This window comes from Dryas octopetala, chromosome 1 (genome assembly GCF_963921425.1).
Source record: "Dryas octopetala chromosome 1, drDryOcto1.1, whole genome shotgun sequence".
In the NCBI taxonomy this organism is placed as follows: Eukaryota; Viridiplantae; Streptophyta; class Magnoliopsida; order Rosales; family Rosaceae; genus Dryas; species Dryas octopetala.
The window spans coordinates 32,563,915-32,583,340 of NC_141366.1; the positions used below are offsets into that span (position 1 = coordinate 32,563,915).

Genomic DNA, 19,426 nt, shown 5'->3' on the forward strand with positions numbered 1-19,426 from the left:
AAGGTCTAAATTGGTTAAAATAAACTTAAAGAAATTTATAATTCCTTTAAACAAACCATAAAACAAGTTTGAAAAATTTAAGTAACAAAATTACCAAAAGCCAAAATTTAGGTTGTTACACTCAGTAAAGACAAAACTTGACTAGGTGAGAAGCACGGGAAAAAAAGGAAGGAAAGATAAAAAAATAAAATTATAAAAAAGGGATTGAAGAGAGAGGCACACGGAAAAATAGTAAAGAAAGAAAAAAAAAGAAAAAGAAAAAATGAGGGGGGATTTGGGGCCTTTGGGCAATTGGAAGGAAAAAAAAAATGTTTGGGATTTCGTTTATTTATTTTAAACCTTAAACTCTAATACATTTCTATATAAAAAAAATAATAAAAAGTATCTTAAAGGGCTTAAAACCTAATATCAGAAAAATATAGTATATAGGGTTTAATGTATAAATTATAGAGTATAAACAGTATTAGGGTATATAGAGTATATATATTATTAGGGCTTAGATTTTAGTGTATAATTAAATTATACAGTATAAAGAATATACTAATTTTATTTATTCATTATATTAATTTTATTTAACAGTATTTGCTTCAGCGCACATTATATTAACCTTATATCACATAAAACCTACTATATAATTTAGTTTCTTCAATATTTTTGTATCAATTTAATAGATAATATATTAAATAAACATATGGTAAAGTTTTATTAAAAATTTATGTATTTTGATAGAAATTTCTGTCGTTTCTGTCTAATTTTTGTTGAAATTTAAAAATTTTCAAAATTTTCACCAAAATTTTCTTGAAATCCGAAATTTAATTCATTGGTTAAATGTTATTTAGCTTAAAAAAAAGGGAAATAAGTGACTGTGATTGTGCCACATAGATAGGGACTAAGGACTTCCGCAGACTATGGTATGAGGGAAGCAATGTCCTTTCTCCTTTATGTGGACATGATGATCATGTTTATCTCAATAGAGGGAAAATAAAGATAGTACTTATTTGCTACTAAAAGTTAATGACATGCACAATAAGGCGGATACTAGTTGCTTCTTATGCAGAAATATTGGGTAAGTTCTGATGATGATTCAGTAACTAATAGACATATTAAATAATTAAAGATTGGACTCCCTCAAAATTGATTTTAGGTTTGGTAATTGAATCAAAGGTCAAGGAAATGTAAATGCTTTTGCAATCTTTACTACAAAAAAACATTGAGGTCCAAACCGTACAAATAATCAAAGGTAAGAATGTAGCCTACTCCTTGTCAAATTTTATTTAAATGTTGAAAGACCATTTCCCACATCAATTTTCTAAATCAAGACTACCCACTAGTGTACCGACTAGCGACTACCCAACGAGTGATTTAATTTTGAAAGACAAGCTTACAAACATACTAAAGAAGGTATTAAAGAGGGTATTAACCACCATAATTTTTCAACAACAAACCTATGACAATGCCAATGCTAAAATCAACAGTCAACACCAATAAAGAATAATGTGTCCCTGTATATTCACAATATGCGTTTGCTTCAACACAGCTATTTCAAACAATTGTTAAATTTACAATCAAATTAGAAAAGACATAAAAGAAGAAATAATTATACAGGTATTTCATTTTTAAAACGCTTATATAAAAAAATAAGTTATAATCTTCAGATTTAATCACCCAGAAAAGAAAAACCAAAAACGTAAAAGACACAAGATGAGTTGCATTCAACATGGAAAATGAGATCAAACTTCAATTGCAACACCCTCCAGCTTGAGATGAAGAGCCATCTCTGCCTCCTGATGGTCCTGGAATTCCACCATATCCGACTTTTATGCCATAGGACTGCAAATAAGACCAAGAATTGAGAATCAGGCCACACATAGTTCCCATTCATTCAATATTACAAATTGTTTAATTTTCCTCTTAGCATTCCCAGAAAAGATTTCTATTCATTTTGTTTTTATTGTTATATAGTTTACTTATTGCAAGTCCAATTAAGTAGCGGTTTACAGTGTATTGGTAACTGTACAAAGAGAATGACATGAAAGTGTATAGGTAACAGTTTGGGGTGGTGGAACCATATTAATTTTTTCTAGAGTCGATACCTAAAAGCGTAGGCCAAAACCTACCCTCATCTTTATATAATAATAGAGATCTCAACAGAATATTAGAGATTTCAAATGTACCCATTATATTTGCAAACCACTCTAAATTCTAAGCAACGATAATCAGCAAACATGTAAAAAAAAAAATCTACTGTCCAGTCAGTCAGTATACAATGACTTCACAAAATGGTTTCATAGGACCATACAGTCAAGCATTCTACTACACATTCACAAAATGCTCCATTCAAGTAGATTGAAATTTCAAAAACATGGGACCAATAAGAAGATAAGTAAATCGATCTTCTACATGTTTTACTAATATGTCATAAAAGATGTACGAGGACATTTAAGGCAGGGTACATAAAGAAAGAAACCTAACCTCATTTGAAACATCAAACACTCCATCTTGAATCTTCTTGTATATGGTTGCAGCAGTTTTTATAAATGCCTGAACCAAAAGTTTAGTAGTATTAATAAAGGCAAGATCAAACTTCAAGAAGGGAACAAAGGATTATTCATAAAAAATTCAAAATGGATTGTCACCTCCTCAACATTCTGAGCGGTTTTAGCAGATGCTTCCATGAAGATCAACCCATGCTCCTTTGCAAACTGCTCCCCTTCCTCTGTACTCACAGCCCGTCTGTGAGCAAGATCACACTTATTACCAATTAGCATTATCGTCATGTTTGCATTTGCATGCTGCCTAGCATCCTCCAGCCAGCTAGCCAAGTGATTAAAAGTTTCCCTCCTGAGAGTAAAGAAATGAACTATTGTGATTACCAGTGTCTTAACATGCCAGCATGGCATAAAATCGACGGGAAGATAGCTATGTCATGTGTGTGTGTGTGTGTATACATATAGCAAATCAAACAAGCAACTTAATGCTCTATATCTACACTTGTATATTGTTATAGTTTATGATTGGGTTTGTACTTTCATTACATTAGGCAAAACTGTGATAGAACACAATTTGAGAAATTATGAGATGTTCCATCTCCAAAAATAATTTAATTACACCAACAAAAAACTCGAAAAAGCACAAGAACATTATCAAATATGACAAAAGGTCTCCCATAGTAATACATATTGCATACCAAATGGCATTAATAATAGTGTAATAATCGAAAGTAAGATTGAAATTGAAAGTTAGTATACCTGGTGATATCATAGACAAGCAATGCACCAGCAGCCCCTCTGTAGTAGGATCGTGTAATGGATCTGAAGGACTCTTGACCCGCCTGATATATTATTATGCAGGGAAAATTGAGCATACAATGTAACTTGACAATTTCATAGCAATTACAGAAGAACAAAGAGTAATGTACCGTGTCCCAAATTTGGAGCTTGATTGGTTTGTTGTCGATGGTGATCATCCTGGCCCCAAACTCAACACCAATAGTTAAATCGTGCACTGGCTGGAACCGCTTGTCGGTGAATTGAAGAAGAAGGCATGATTTGCCAACTCCTGTACAAATTAATTCACCCAATTCCAAATCAAGGAAGGAGAAAAAGAAATCCACAAATTCAGTTGATAAATAAATCTAAGGAATTATAAAAATACCAGTATCTCCGATGATGATGTACTTGAATAGATACGCGTAAGACATTCTTCTTCTTACTCAAGTCTTATGTATGAATACGAATTTGAGTGAGATCTTTGGCTTCGACTCTCAAACAAGTTTGAATAATCAATCGCAAAAAATTTCAATATGAATCCAAATTCAACTTTATTTTGCTTACATGTGTATATATATAATCAATCACAAGGAAAGCAACCGAAACAAGAGAGGAAACCAAATGATGAAGGAAAGAGAGGTCAAAGCAAAAGCAAAACAGTTTCCAGCTAAGCAATGTGTCTTCTATACTAGTACCGCTCTCCGTCCTCGCTGTCCTTTCCTCCTTCACCAATACCAACCCGTTACCGTTCAGTCCATGACCCACTTACTCATTCTCTTTCTTTCTATTTGGGCCTTGCCCCATTTTACAGGCCCATTATTATTTTTCTCTTTCTTTTGTGGTTCAGTCATCAGTGTCAATCCTAGGTTAATTGGGGGAGTATGAATCCCAATCTTGCATGGTGTTTGTACAATGTATTTGGTCTCACCTTTACTCACACATTACCCACCATGTAAAATAGAAGGTCCCTTCTCTCTATTAAAAGGACCCCTCACCCTTCATCTCACAACTCTCCCTTTCCACTTTCACTTTCTATGTAAAATGTAATATTTCTCCATTATAGTAAAAACCTGACAACAATAACTCTGGATTTTTGTGTTCTTGAGTGTGATTCTGATTTACAATTTAATATTATTGATCCAAACACATTTTTTTTTATTTTAAAATGATTTTGTGTTTTTAATAGAAAACATTATTTTTAGAAAGGGTATCAAACGAGCCCTTAATTAGTTAAATTCGCTGTTTGGTTGGCCCTTAATTAATCAATTGTTGCCCATAAGATTTAAACTCTAAGACCGAACAAATCTGAGAAGGCAATGAACAAATCTGAAAGATGCACAATATATCAACAAATCTGAGAGATGCACAAGTACAACATATAAACAAATCTGAAAGATGCACAACATATGAACATATAAACAAATCAATTCAGTCCCTAAGTCACTTTCTTTTAGCAAATTAGTGTAATCTACAGTGCTAATTGATTAAATTCACTTTCTTGTAACAAATCAATTCAGTTCCTAAGTCACTTTCTTTTAACAATTACACAAAAATCCCTAATTGATTGAATTTCGAAACCTGCAACAATTACACAAAAATTCCCAAATTTGATTATTTGAATTCGAAACCCTAGTTTCACTGTTTCAGAGTAAGAGAGAGATGAGAGGGTGAGATATGAGAGACGAGAGAATGAGAGATGAGACTAGATAGTGAGAGAGATGGCATACATACCTGTTCAGATTAGAAGCTGCGAAGCCTGCGACCCTGCGACCCTGCGACCTTTGAGTCTTCGACAGAGATGAGAGGCGAGAGGTGACAGAGTGAGAGAGATGACTGAGAGCTGCAATTACACAAAAATCCCCAAATTAGAATTCGAAACCCTAGTTTGAATTTGAATTCGAAACCCTAGTGACAGATGAGAGACAGAGATGAGAGGGTGAAGTATGAGAGACGAGAGAGTGAGAGATGAGACATTGAGACTTGAGAGTGAGAGACAATGAGACATACCTGTTCAATTGCGATTTGCAAAGCCTGCGACGGTGCGACCTTCTAGTTTTCGACAGAGATGGCGAGAGAGAGAGAGAGAGAGAGGGCAGCGCGAGTCTCGGTTTGGTGTATGTTTTAGCCTTCAGGTTTGTGTTTTACTGTTTTAATGAATTAAGTTTTTTATTTTTGGGGTTTAGAACTTTAAATTGAGTTTCCGTTTGGTTTGGTATTTTATTACATTTACAGATATTTTAATATTTTATAAAAATTATAAAACATATATTTTGGGGTTTGGCAAGATTGGGGTTTTGTTTGGAATTTTATTTGGGGTTTCGTTTGGGGTTTGGTCTTTTTATTATATTTATATATGTTTTATTGTTTTAATGTTTTATAATTTATATAAAACATATTTTTTTGAGTTTGGCCATATTGGGGTTTCGTTTGGATTTTGGTCTTTTTATTACATTTATATATGTTTTATTGTTTTAATGCTTTATAATTTATATAAAACATATTTTTTTGGGTTTGGCCATATTGGGGTTTCGTTTGGGTTTTGGTCTTTTTATTACATTTATATATGTTTTAAATTTTTTAATGTTTTATAATTTATATAAAACATATGTTTTGGGGTTTGAGCAATTGGATTTGGTTTGGGATTTGAGGTTTGGTTTGTCAAATTAGTTTATGTAACTAGACTATATAGAGTATATCGAATATATAAAATTTTAAATCATAGAGTTTAGGGTTTAGAGAATGAGAGATGAGTTGCAACCAATCCATATACCATAAGTTTTAAATCCTTATACCATAAACCCTAAAATCCTATAGGACCTATACCATATCCTAAACCTTATACCATAAATTTTAAATCATATACCTTATATGGCATATACCTTATACACTTATACAGTATATAACTATATATTATACCCTAGAACTATACACAATTAAAAATTTTAGTATATAGAGTATAAACTATAAATAATATACTTTTTTTTTTATATAGAATATAAAGGATATACTAATTTTATTATATAGGGTAATGGGTATAACTAAAATTATATACTAAAACATTATTAATTTATTATTATATTATATATCTAGAAAATAGGTCATAGGGTTATATAAAATATACTTTAGGGTCTAAACCCTAAAATATAGCTAGGCTAATATTAATTTTAATATTTTATTAGGGTTTAGGGTTTAAGGTCTAAAGTGTATAAAAATCTATACAAAAAGTGTATAAAAAGTATATAAAATGGTATAAATATGTATAAAAAATATATAAAATGGTATATATATATATATGTATAAAAATATAAAAATATATATATTTGTTGCAATTATGCGGTGCGGTGCAGTTAAATGACGTGCGGAACCAAAACCGGAACCGGAGAGCACCGATGTGGTTTGGTTTTTTTTGCGATGTTGACTTTTTTTAGTCAACGTGATTTTTTACGATTTTTTGACGGTGTGGTCCTACCGGTTTTGGCGGTGCACGGTTAAAATGCCCACCCCTGAGTGGAACAGGTTGTTGAACATGGGGTACCAACATTCAATATTTTGGATCAAGTAGGAACGTGTATTCATATTATATTTACAATCATTTTGTTAATAGTCTTATATCATATAAATACTAACTTATTTTCTGATTATTTATAATTAAATGTAGGAACATACAACTCTTGGTTGTGATTCACAACAACATCATGAAACTAGACAAGCAGACACCAATGTATTGACTCATGCTTTTTAAGGACCTTAGTTTTTCATTTAGATATATATATATATCTAAGCTTCTATCTCCTCATTTTCTTCTATTAGGGATCCTATGTGTTTCCCAGCTTAACATTTTCAAGTCTTGAAAATTTTGATGTGCTAGAGAACATTTCTTTCACTCAACTATAATTTGTCATGTCATGTTAATTTTGTTGTATTAACTTCTGGTTATTGGATTTTGAAGAAATCAATAGGAGGAACCAATGTTTTTTCACAAGATAAAGGAGGGAAAGAATTGGAAAACTGATCAAGAGTTAGAACCAATGTTTTTTCACAAGATAAATGAGGGAAAGAATTGGAAAATTGAGCAAGATTTGTTGTTTTGCAAATTTTGTGGGATTCTCCTGGTTGTGCTGCATATGAAAAAGAATTAGATACAATATTTTTTGTTATTTTCAGCACCCAATGTTTTGGTAGTTTCTTTTATGGACATGTTTGAAATATTTTGTTGAGTATTTTGAAGATGATTAAAGATGAGTACTTTTGTCATTTATTTTCTGTTATACTATGATTTAGAGAGAGATGTGAGGGAGCTTGACTGTTATACAAGTTTATGTAGGAGGAGTGGAAGAGAAATAAAACATGAAGAAGAAAAAAAAGAGAAAGGTTATTTGGCTTTAAAAAAAAACATAGGTGGCTTAAAGCCTTCGTGTTGGTATACTGGTTTCCAACCCACTTTTTTTGTTGGTTTGAAATTCCATTTGTTAAAAGTTAACTCAAGTGGGTTAAACGTTACTTAGCTTAAAAAAAAAAAAGGGATAAATGGCTGTGATTGTGCCACATAGATAGGGACTGAGGACTTCCTCAGACTATGGTCTGAGAGAAGCATTGTCCTTTCTCCTTTATGTGGACATGATGATCATGTTTATCTCAATAGAGGGAAAATGAAGATAATACTCATTTGCTGCTAGAAGTTAATGACATGCACAATAAGGCGGATACTAGTTGCTTCTTATGCAGAGATATTTGATTAGTTCTGATGATGATTCAGTAACTAATAGACATATTCAATAATTAAAGATTGGACTCCCTCAAAATTGATTTTAGGTTTGGTATTTGAATCAAAGGTCAAGGAAATGTAGATGCTTTTGCAATCGTCGCTACAAAAAAACATTGGGGTCCAAACCGTATAAATAATCAAAGGTAAAAGTGTAGCCTGCTCCTTGTCAAATTTTCTTTAAATGCTGAAAGATCATTTCCCATATCAATTTTTCAAATCAAGACTACCCATGTAGTGTACCGACTGGCGACTGCTCAACGAGTGGTTTAACTTTGAAAGACAAGCTTGTAAACATACTAAAGAAGGTATTAAAGAGGGTATTAACCACCATAATGTTTTAGCAACAAACCTATGACAATGCCAATGCTAAAATCAACAGTCAACACCAATAAATAATAATGTGTCCCTGTATATTCACAATCTGCAGTTTGCTTCAACACATCTATTTCAAACAACTGTTAAATTTACAATCAAATTAGAAAAGGCATAAAAGAAGAAATAATTATATAGGTATTTCATTTTTAAAACGCTTACATAAAAAAAAAGTTATAATCTTCATATTTAACCACCCAGAAAAGAAAAACCAAGAATGTAAAAGACACCAGATGAGTTGCATTCAACATGGAAAATGAGATCAAACTTCAATTGCGACACCCTCTAGCTTGAGGTGAAGAGCCATCTCTGCCTTCTGATGGTCCTGGAATTCCACCATATCCGACTTTTATGCCATAAGACTGCAAACAAGACCAAGAATTGAGAATCAGCCCACACATAGTTCTCATTCATTCAATATTACAAATTGTTTAATTTTCCTCTTAGCATTCCCAGAAAAGATTTATGTTCATTTTGTTTTTATTGTTATATAGTTTATTTATTGCAAGTCCAATTAAGTAGTGGTTTACAGTGTATTGGTGATTGTACAAAGAGAATGACATGAAAGGGATATGTAACAATTTGGGATGGTGGAACCATATTAATTTTTTCTAGAGTCGATATCTAAAAGCGTGGGCCAAAACCTACCCTCGTCTTTATATAATAATAGAGATCTCAATAGAATATTAGATATTTCAAATGTACCCATTATATTTGCAAACCACTCTAAATTCTAAGCAACGATAATCAGCAAACATGTAAAAAAAATCTACTGTTCAGTCAGTCAGTATGCAATGACTTCACAAAATGGTTTCATAGGACCATACAGTCAAGCATTCTACTAGACATTCACAAAATGCTCCATTCAAGTAGACTGAGATTTCAAAAACATGGGACCAATAAGAAGATAAGTAAATCGATCTTCTACATGTTTTACTAATATGTCATAAAAGATGTACGAGGACATGTAAGCAGGGACGGACCCAGGAATTGAAAATGGGGTGGGCTAAACTTAAAGGCTACATGCGACAAAAAAAAAATAAAAAAACTTGGAGGCTATCAAAATTTTGGCAGCATCTTGTTTGTTTTTTTGATACTTTCACATTTAAATAACCTGTTAAAATACATATTTGATCTAAAATAAAGTTTATTTAAAGAAAACTTGACGGTACGAGTGAATTCTATTAATAAACAAGAAAACATACACCTAGTCAGGGGGGATGTAATGAGCCTTACCCCTCAAAATGTAGTCATACAAAAAAGACAATAACAAAGAAATTAACATACAATGCAAATACAATATAGCACTACTTAAGTTGCATGTGCCCTACGATTCTTCATAAGATAAAAATCATCAATCACAGAATCATAACTAATAGTATCAACATGATCCTTTTTAATGTGAATAACCATACAATTAGCAAGAAACTCATCACATATCTTGTTTCGAAGTCTAGTCTTAATAATTTTCATGGATGAAAATGCTCGCTCTGTTGTTGCCGTTGAAATAGGAAGAGTCAACACAAGACGAATCAATCTCTCAATCAACCAATATGTTTTTCTTGTTGCAACAAGTTCTTGACATAATTCAGAAATAGAGGACACATTCTGAAAAGCTAAAAGTTCATGAACCTCATACTCATAATGTTCCAATTGTTCTCTTAAAGTAAACAATTCATGCTTACCAAAATCCCAAGGATAAAATTTCTCAGCCAAAGTGCATATTTTATCGATGTCAAATGATTTGAACCCATCAAGAGGATCCAATGCTGAGCTAAGGCTAAAAAGTTCCATTGTTTCCTCAGTGAATCTGCTATCTAATGCCATCAACTGAAAATCTATTAAAGTATTAAATATAGGGAAAAATTTACAAACAGGACACATACTTTGATGGTTGTTTCATTTCAGGACATTAATTTTGCTTTGTGTTAATGAAGGACACATTCTTTCATTTTGTGTTAATTAAGGACCATGTATTTTTCAGTTTTTATCTCAACTTTGGCCCGACGTTGGACCCATCAAAACTCCACCAAACTCAGAAAAATTATACTGGGTTTAAAGATATGCATCTCCTCTTTACAGCCATATAAAGATTACCCAAATTGGATCTCTACAACTCCAGATAATCGGCCCTAAAGTATGGTAACTTGAAATTGTTTGATTTTCCAAATTTTTTTCCAGAGGTCCGATTGAACAGTTTCGGGTACCCTACTTTTGGGCCAATTATCTGGAGTTGTAGATGTTCGATTTAAGTGATCTTTATATGGTTGTAAAGAGGAGATGCATAGCTTTAAACCAAGTATAAGTTTGCTAAATTTGGTAGAGTTTTGATAGGTCCAATGTCGAGCCAAAGTTGAGATAAAACAGAATCCTTAATTGACACAAAATAAAAGTATGTGTCCTTCATTAACACGAATCAAAATTAATGTCCTGAAATGAAATAGTCATCAAAGTATGTGTTTTGTTTGTAAATTTTTCCCTTAAATATATCAAAATGATAATAATGCTCAACTATAATAAAATCTTGTTGCTGACAACTTCGACCTGTACCTTCTGGCGAGCACTCAAATCTAGGACATCAATGCCATATTTCTCACAAAAAGATACCACATTCCTATTGAACTTATCCCAACCACTGTTTCTTAATTTTTGAAAAAGAAATTTTGAACTTGAAACTAAGTTCATAGCATTTAGGATGTCTTGAGATTGATTTTGCATGGCTTGACAAAGCATATCAGTGATTCCCATAACTTTATTCATCAAATGCAAGTGAAACACAAATTGAAAAGATCGCATACCATTATAAGCACTTTTAGGTTCCTCACGTATTTTAAAGTTGAGTCTATTTTGCTTAATGTTTTCAAGAACTGTAGTGGTTGCATTGTATAGAACAATTAACCTCCTAATAGAACCAAAATGAGAGCTCCAACAAGTAGCTCCAGGTCGTGACAAACTACGAATCTGATTAGCCCCTATACTAGATTCAAGTTCTCCATCTTCCAATTGTCTTGCAATTTCATCTTCTCGAGTAGACCTTAATTTAGAAACTCGTTTGGCAGAAGAATCAATCAAGTTCACTATATTATTCAACAACGAGAAAAACAAATAAACATCTTGCACACCTTGAGCTGCTGCATTCAAAGCTAGTTGTAGACGATGAGCAAAACAATGTACATAATATGCATATGGACAATCTTGAAGAAATAAAGCCTTTAATCCATTCCATTCACCTCACATATTGCTAGCACCATCATACCGTTGACCTCACATATTTTCTACTTGAAGGTTGTATTGACCAAGCACTTTCTCTATCTCACTCTTAAGAGTTAAGGCACAAGTGTCGTCCACACTCACAACATGAAAGAACCGTTCTTTAACAAACCCATTAACATCAACAAATCTTAAAATAATGGCCATTTGCTCCTTACTAGATTCATCAAGTGCTTCATCAACAAGTATACAGAACTTGGCATCCCCAACCTCCTCACGGATCTTACTCCTAACTTTTGTTAGCAAGAATATTCAAAATCTCTTTTTGGATCTTGGGAGAAATATATTTGGCATTTCCAGGAGCTCAGTTTAAGACAACATTTGCAATATCTTCATTCAAGCTTGCACTATATTTGAGTAATGCAACAAAATTTCCACGACTCAATGATTCATTAGATTCATCATTGCCTCTAAAAGCAAGTGCTTGTTTAGCAATCACTTTAATGGTCTCTATTGTAGCCTTAAGCCGCAACCGATTTTGTGTAACATTTTGTGGTGGTTGTGGATTCATCACTTTGTCTATATGGCCACACACATTTTTCAAGCTATACCAACTTTGCATATTAAGACCATGTGGTGAATTTGGAAGCCCAACATGCTTTTGAAGAAAACAATGGGCTCCACTGACCCTCTTCCAATCATCAAACCCTTGAGAAGTGAATAAAATATGACATGATGTATCACTTTCAAAAAAGAAGCAAGGAAAACAATATACTTTGTCTTTATCTACGGAATCTCAAGCCATTCAAACTTTTTGAACCAATTATATTGAAACTGACAATATTGCTCTTTATAGAGAAAGCGTGGATACTCATCTAATTTGGGTTGACAAGGTCCATAAAGCAAGTATGCTCTACGAACATCATCACGAAAATTGATAGGACATGTTGATATTGCTCTACGTTTTCCCGAATCATGTTCAATATTTGTGGTATCAACTTGTTGAGGCTCAACTCTTTGAAATTTAGAAGGTGATTCCTCATTACAAATTGGAGCATCACTTATAGGTGGAGAAGCATGCTCACTTGATGTTGATGGTTGATGTTTTTTTTTTATGAAAAATGAAAGAATTGTTTTTCTTGACTTAGAATTTTGATGTTGATTCGACATTATAAACTGTAAATCATATGTAAAACATTAGAAATGTGTAAACTAATGTCTAATTAAACCTCTATGACTCTATTCTATATTTAAAATTTACAAATAAAAAAAATCATCTTCACAAAATAACAAAATATCAACAACTAGCAGCCCCTAAATTAAATCAAATGAACTCTAAATTATCACTATTAAACATAAATTAAAAATCTAGAACCCTTAATTAAAACCCTAACTCAAAACTTCAAATTAAAACCCTAAACTTAAACTCAAAATTTAAAAGAATTTAAGAGAATTTACCTTTTCCTTAGGCTTTGGGGGCTTGGTGATTGGAGAAGTCAAGCAAAAACTTGAAGGAGATCCAAAAATACCACACTACATAAGTGGAAAAAATATACTTTTACTAAGCGCAAGAAAGCAAAAGAGCAAGAAAAAGCAAGAGAGAGGAACATATTTGGTACCTTCGACTTGGCTGAATCCTCACTGGATGAGTGGCTGCGCACAGTCACACAGAGGAGGGAAGCGGCTTGGTGATACCCTCTGTCTGCATCTTCTTGTTTTGAGTTGTTGCTTTAATTAATAACATATGGGGGGTAATTAGGTAATAGACTAATAGGTAATAGGGTATTTTTTTTTTTTTTGCTAAAAATTGCCATATAGTTGGTCCGTCTCTGCATGTAAGGCATGGTACATAAAGAAAGAAAGCTAACCTCATTTGAAACATCAAACACTCCATCTTGAATCTTCTTGTATATGGTTGCAGCAGTTTTTATAAATGCCTGAACCAAAAGTTAAGTAGTATTAATAAAGGCAAGATCAAACTTCATGAAGGGAACAAAAGATTATTCATAAAAAATTCAAATGGATTGTCACCTCCTCAACACATTCTGAGCAGTTTTAGCAGATGCCTCCATGAAGATCAACCCATGCTCCTTTGCAAACTGCTCTCCTTCCTCTGTACTCACAGCCCGTCTGTGAGCAAGATCACACTTATTACCAATTAGCATTATCGTCATGTTTGCATTCGCATGTTGCCTAGCATCCTCCAGCCAGCTAGCTAAGTGATTAAAAGTTTCCCTCCTGAGAGTAAATAAATGAACTATTGTGATTACCAGTGTCTTAACATGCTAGCATGGCATAAAATCGATTGGAAGATAGCTATGTCACGTATGTGTATACATATAGCAAATCAAACAAGCAGCTTAATGCTCCATATCTACACTTGTATATTGTTGCAGTTTAAGACTGGGCTTGTACTTTCATTACATTAGGCAAAACTGTGATAGTACACAATTTGAGAAATTATAAGATGTTCCTTCACCAAAAATAATTTAATTACACCAACAAAAAACTCGAAAAAGCACAAGAACGTTATCAAATATGACAAAAGGTTTCCCATAGTAATACAAATTGCATACCAAATGACATTAATAATAATCGAGAGTGAGATTGAAATTGAAAGTTAGTATACCTGGTGATATCATAGACAAGCAACACACCAGCAGCCCCTCTGTAGTAGGATCGTGTAATGGATCTGAAGGACACTTGACCCGCCTGATATATTATTATGCAGGGAAAATTGAGCATACAATGTAACTTGACAATTTCATAGCAATTACAGAAGAACAAAACAGAATGTACCGTGTCCCAAATTTGGAGCTTGATTGGTTTGTTGTCGATGGTGATCATCCTGGCCCCAAACTCAACACCAATAGTTAAATCGTGCATTGGCTGGAACCGCTTGTCGGTGAATTGAAGAAGAAGGCATGATTTGCCAACTCCTGCACAAATTAATTCAGCCAATTCCAAATCAAGGAAGGAGAAAAAGAAATCCACAAATTCAATTGATAAATAAATCTAAGGAATTATGAAAATACCAGTATCTCCGATGATGATGTACTTGAATAGATACGTGTAAGACATTCTTCTTCTTACTCAAGTCTTATGTACGAATACAAATTTGAGTGAGATCTTTGGCTCCGACTCTCAGACAAGTTTGAATAATTAATCGCAAAAAATTTCAATATGAATCAAAATTCAACTTTATTTTGCTTGCATGTGTATATATATAATCAATCACAAGGAAAGCAACCAAAACAAGAGAGGAAACGAAATGATGGAGGAAAGAGAGGTCAAAGCAAAAGCAAAACAGTTTCCAGCATGTATTGCTCTTCCTATATACTCATTTTTTTTTCTTCTAGATTGATCTATTATAAAATTAAGTATATTATGATTAAGTGAATTCAATGTTTCCATCCATGTTTGTTTTGGTTGAAATTGCAGGATGTGTTCAATCTACTTCCAAATCTCAATGTGGCTGAGTTAATCTAGGCATCTGCATGTATACAAGCGAAGTTTGAGTTATATGCATGTTGAGTGGTGTAAATGAATTCTATGTGCAGTATTGATTGTAATTTTCTTGTATGTTTTCATTGGAGTAATGCAAAGAACAAACGAAGCGGTTACACTCAAGCACAAATTGGTGAGGTGCAGGTTGAATGGGGAGAGTTTGTGACCTTGACTTATCTGTAGCCCTGTTGGGAGGTATTAGGTACTTAGGATTTGTCATTTTGTTGATATTTAGATCAAGTTATGCTACCATGCCATATTTTTGGTAAAGAAGGCAAGTGCTAGTACACTAGTTCTGATTTTTGTAAATGTGGGCAGATTATTGAACAAGGGTGTAGATGTTCAAATTGTAGGTAAATTGATGCCATGACAATAATTTGTAAGTTTAGGCAGTTAGGTTTTGGTACACATGCAATTGATTGTTATCTTGAACAAATATTGATTGCTTTAATGAATAGATTTTGAATGAATGGATTTATTGTTGAATGGACTTATATGATTGAATGGATTTATGATTGAAAATACAATAATAATAATAAAAAGGAATATGATATTTTTAATTGCAAAATACCCAAAAAAAAATGCATACTATATTTTTAATTGCAAAATACCATAAAAGCAACACCCTTTTCCTTGCATATTGAAAGAAGAGGCAAGGAAATGGTTGTTGCTTATGCAAAGGCAACAAGGATTTCCTTGCCTATTGTGAGAATAGGCAAGGAAAGGGTTGTTGCCTATGAAAAGGCAATGAGGATTTCCTTGCCTAAATTTCTTGTAGTGATATTAGGCAACAATAGAGTCGTTGTCTATAAATAGAATAGGCAATAACGACACTGTTGCATAATGTAATAGGCAACGAGGCCATCGTTGCTTAATCCTTCGAAAATTATATTTTCAAGTCACAATAGACAACGATAAAGTCGTTGCCAATTTCGCAACGACCGCCGAAATCGTTGCCTATAATTATAGGCAAGGGTCCTAAGGCAACGACCTGGCAACAGTAAAAAATCGTTGCCTATTTGTTTAGGCAATGAATTTTTAGCTTTAGACAACGACTTTCAATCATTGCCAAATCCCTATTTTCTTGTAGTGAGCTAAGCAATGTGTCTTCTATTCTAGTACCGCTCTTCGTCCTCGCTGTCCTTTCCTCATTCACCAATACCAACCTGTTACCGTTCAGTCCATGACTCACTTACTCATTCTCTTTTTTTCTATTTGGGCCTTGCCCCATTTTATAGGCCCATTATTATTTTTCTCCTTCTTTAGTGGTTCAGTCATCAGTGTCAATCCTAGGTGAATTGGGGGAGTATGAATCTCAATCTTGCATGGTGTTTGTACAATGTATTTGGCCTCACCTTTACTCACACATTACCCACCATGTCAAATAGAAGGTCCCTTCTCCCTTCATCTCACAACTATCCCTTTCCACTTTCACTTTCTATGTAAAATGTAATATTTCTCCATTATAGTAAAAACCTGACAATAATAACTATGGATTTGTGTGTTCTTGAGTTTGATTGTGATTTACGATTTAATATCATTGATCCAAATGCATTTTTTAAATTTTAAAATGATTTTGTGTTTTTAATAGAAAACACTATTTTATGTAAGGGTACCAAACGAGCCCTTAATTAGTTAAATTCGCCGTTTGGTCTAGTGGCGGTACCTAGTGTTGAAACAAATGCTTGATAAGTTTTTTTTTTTAATTAATCAATTGTTGCCCATAAAATTTAAACTCAAGACAGAACAAACTCTCTACTATTCCAAATGGTCATTAATAAATAGCCAAAAATACATCATTATGTAACCTCGTTTTCTGAGGTGGTTGTTACATAAAGCCTATGTTGTTTTTGTTGGAAAACCTTATATGGAATTGATTGTAATATGAACATATTATAGAAAACGCAATGGAAAGTAATAATTAAAATTATTCTTATCAAACTCATAACCTAGGATACAATTATATGCAAATATGGAATTCAATACATGAACTAGGATAAAGAAATACTTTCTTTTCTTCATCAATGGAGCAATGCTTGTCCATAGTAGGGCTGGGTCATGTCGATAACCGAACCGAAATCCCACGATCGACCATCGAATTGCCACCGACAGTATGGCCAACTTCGCAACTGCCACAACTATTGACAAGGTCGGTTACCAATAGCTTCAGATTCGGTAGTTGTCAGTTGGTTTCAGTGGATATGACTTCACCTTCTTCTCTGAGAGACTTTGCATCTCGCCAAGCTTGAAGCCACCCTTCAGCAGCAGTCCTCTCGACACCAGTGCGCTGCCAAGCCAAGCAGCCCAAGCTTGCAGTCACACTGCCATGCCCGTGCATGCCCAGCCTCATCGCAACACCACCCGTCGCCACTTGCAACCCAAGATTGCTGCTACCCGCGCTTTTGCTTGCCCTTTGGTTTCTGAAGAAAGCCACCAACAACCCACGATTGATGCCACCTGCGCTTCTGCCTGCCCTTTAGTTTCTGAAGAAGAAGAAAAAGAAGGGTGTTGGTGTACAGATGATTCAGCCTATCCATACTGTCATCGCGTGTCGGTGCTATCGACTCTTTGGACTCTTTGGACAAGCATCAGACGACATTCAATGTGGTGGTGAGGTCAGTTGCGGTTTTCAGTCATTCCAACCCAGCCCTAGTCCATAGTGGCTTTCTTCTACCTTTGGATTCACCTTTAGTACCATAAGGCCATGTTTGTTTCACCGTGCTAGCTAGTGCTAGCTAGGATAGTGTTAACTAACACCCTTATCCCATGTTTGGTTGTTACCATTCTAATTTTAAGTTGGACTATGGAGTCTAGCCCAACCCAAAAAATGAGCTTAGCCCTTCTTACATAGCACCGTGTAAACACACCTCGCTATGTAAGCTCCTTCTTACATAGCACCTGATCTGCTTAGGCATTTGACATTCGACGCTCGCCAATACTTCATCGTCTTCTTCAAATTTCCTCTGCTTCAAATCTCACAAGGTCAGCTCTCTCTCTTTCTCTCATTTTATTTCCTGATGACTCTTATCTTTTGCTTTTGATTCTTTTCTTTTCTTTTCACTTTACTTGATGTGTTGGTTCTTTGTTTTTGCTTTCTTTTATTTTAGATTTTAGGGTTTTTTTGTTGTTTTGATGGCTTGATCTATTGGGTTTTTCTACATATATTTTGAGTTTTTTTTGAGTAATTTTGTGGGTTTTTTCTGCATTTTTTTTAGGTAATTTTGTGGGTTTATTTCTGCATATTTTTTGGGAGCAGAAACCTTGGATCAGTAGTTGTGAGTTTTGTGAAGGAGAGTCTTCTCTGTCTCTGTTTCTATCTCTGTCTCTGTCTCTGTCTCTCTTTCCCTCTCTGTGCGTGTGTGTTTGTGCTTTAATATGCTTGCCTTCAAGTCAGAACTTGAGTTGGTTGTGAGTCAAGCTTATTATATAGAATTGCAGCTGAGTGTTACTTTTGTGCTGGTGGTTGGCAAAAATATTGTCTCTTTGTGTTTCTTGTTGGAGAATTGTAGTTTTGGAACAATAATATTTCTAGAGTTGTAAATGGAATAGAACAATAACATTTAATTTTGCTGATTGTTTTATTTGGTAGAGAATCAACGTACTGTTCTTGTGCCCTAAACATAGTTTTTAGTATATATATATATATATATATATATGTGTGTGTGTGTGTGTACAATGAAAGACAAATTCTATAGGGGAAATTTGTTTGATAGTGACTTTATGCTAGATCCATTATCATTTATCAAACTTTAAACTGAAATTTGATGGCGAAAGTGTGATTTTTTTCCTTTAGAAAGAGACCATAAATATGCTTGAGGTCATTGAGATAATGAGATTGAGTCATTGTAGAGATGCATTCTGGTAAAAGGATGAGCTCAATGCTTTCATGAGTAGAATAATTATCGATTTCACTTTATTCTTGTAAATTTATATAAAATTATTTGTCTCACATCTTCACTAAAGCGACTTCTAAGTGTTATACTAATGTAGTATAAAAGATACGGTATGTCTAATATTACTCTCTATTTTACCTGTAAATCAAGTGCCACTTTGTTAACATAGTGGAAAGAAAGAGGCCACAATTAAAGACTGAAAAAACGCTTGTTTTTTAATAAATGTCTATTGCATGTGCTAGAGTTTTATAACTCTAGTGATACAATAACATGTATTTGCACGTCCATATGTAGGAGATTGGTTTTTCTTGTTAATATTTTTGTATTTGATAATCTTAGTATTGTATGTTGCTTCTTTCTTTCTTTTAAATTGTATTAGTAATAATATGTCTTATTTATAATTCTTAGAT

The 19,426-nt window shown here is 33.6% G+C and overlaps 2 protein-coding genes and 1 pseudogene across 4 annotated transcripts; all 3 read right to left on the reverse strand.

Annotated features, from left to right (window-relative positions):
- Positions 1 to 1,485: 1,485 nt before the first annotated feature.
- Positions 1,486 to 5,408, reverse strand: LOC147299866 (ras-related protein RABB1c). Of its 3 annotated transcripts, none has more exons than XM_086239613.1 (8): positions 5,277 to 5,408; positions 5,001 to 5,109; positions 3,655 to 3,718; positions 3,419 to 3,558; positions 3,249 to 3,331; positions 2,637 to 2,841; positions 2,473 to 2,541; positions 1,486 to 1,830 (listed from the first exon to the last, which is right to left on the reverse strand). In XM_086239613.1, the coding sequence occupies exons 3-8, from the start codon at positions 3,698 to 3,700 to the stop codon at positions 1,738 to 1,740; spliced, it is 636 nt and encodes a 211-aa protein (XP_086095739.1). In that variant the 5' UTR covers positions 3,701 to 3,718; positions 5,001 to 5,109; positions 5,277 to 5,408; the 3' UTR covers positions 1,486 to 1,737. The 3 variants fall into 3 exon arrangements, with proteins under 3 accessions (XP_086095739.1, XP_086095755.1, XP_086095747.1); XM_086239629.1 differs by having other exon boundaries at positions 3,655 to 3,754; XM_086239621.1 differs by having other exon boundaries at positions 3,655 to 3,762.
- A 3,267-nt stretch (positions 5,409 to 8,675) lies between these two features.
- Positions 8,676 to 14,722, reverse strand: LOC147299867 (ras-related protein RABB1c-like). Its single transcript, XM_086246825.1, has 6 exons — positions 14,652 to 14,722; positions 14,416 to 14,555; positions 14,246 to 14,328; positions 13,659 to 13,854; positions 13,485 to 13,553; positions 8,676 to 8,768 (listed from the first exon to the last, which is right to left on the reverse strand). The coding sequence occupies exons 1-6, from the start codon at positions 14,695 to 14,697 to the stop codon at positions 8,676 to 8,678; spliced, it is 627 nt and encodes a 208-aa protein (XP_086102951.1). The 5' UTR covers positions 14,698 to 14,722.
- Positions 9,718 to 11,823, reverse strand: LOC147299868 (uncharacterized; annotated as a pseudogene).
- Positions 14,723 to 19,426: the final 4,704 nt, after the last annotated feature.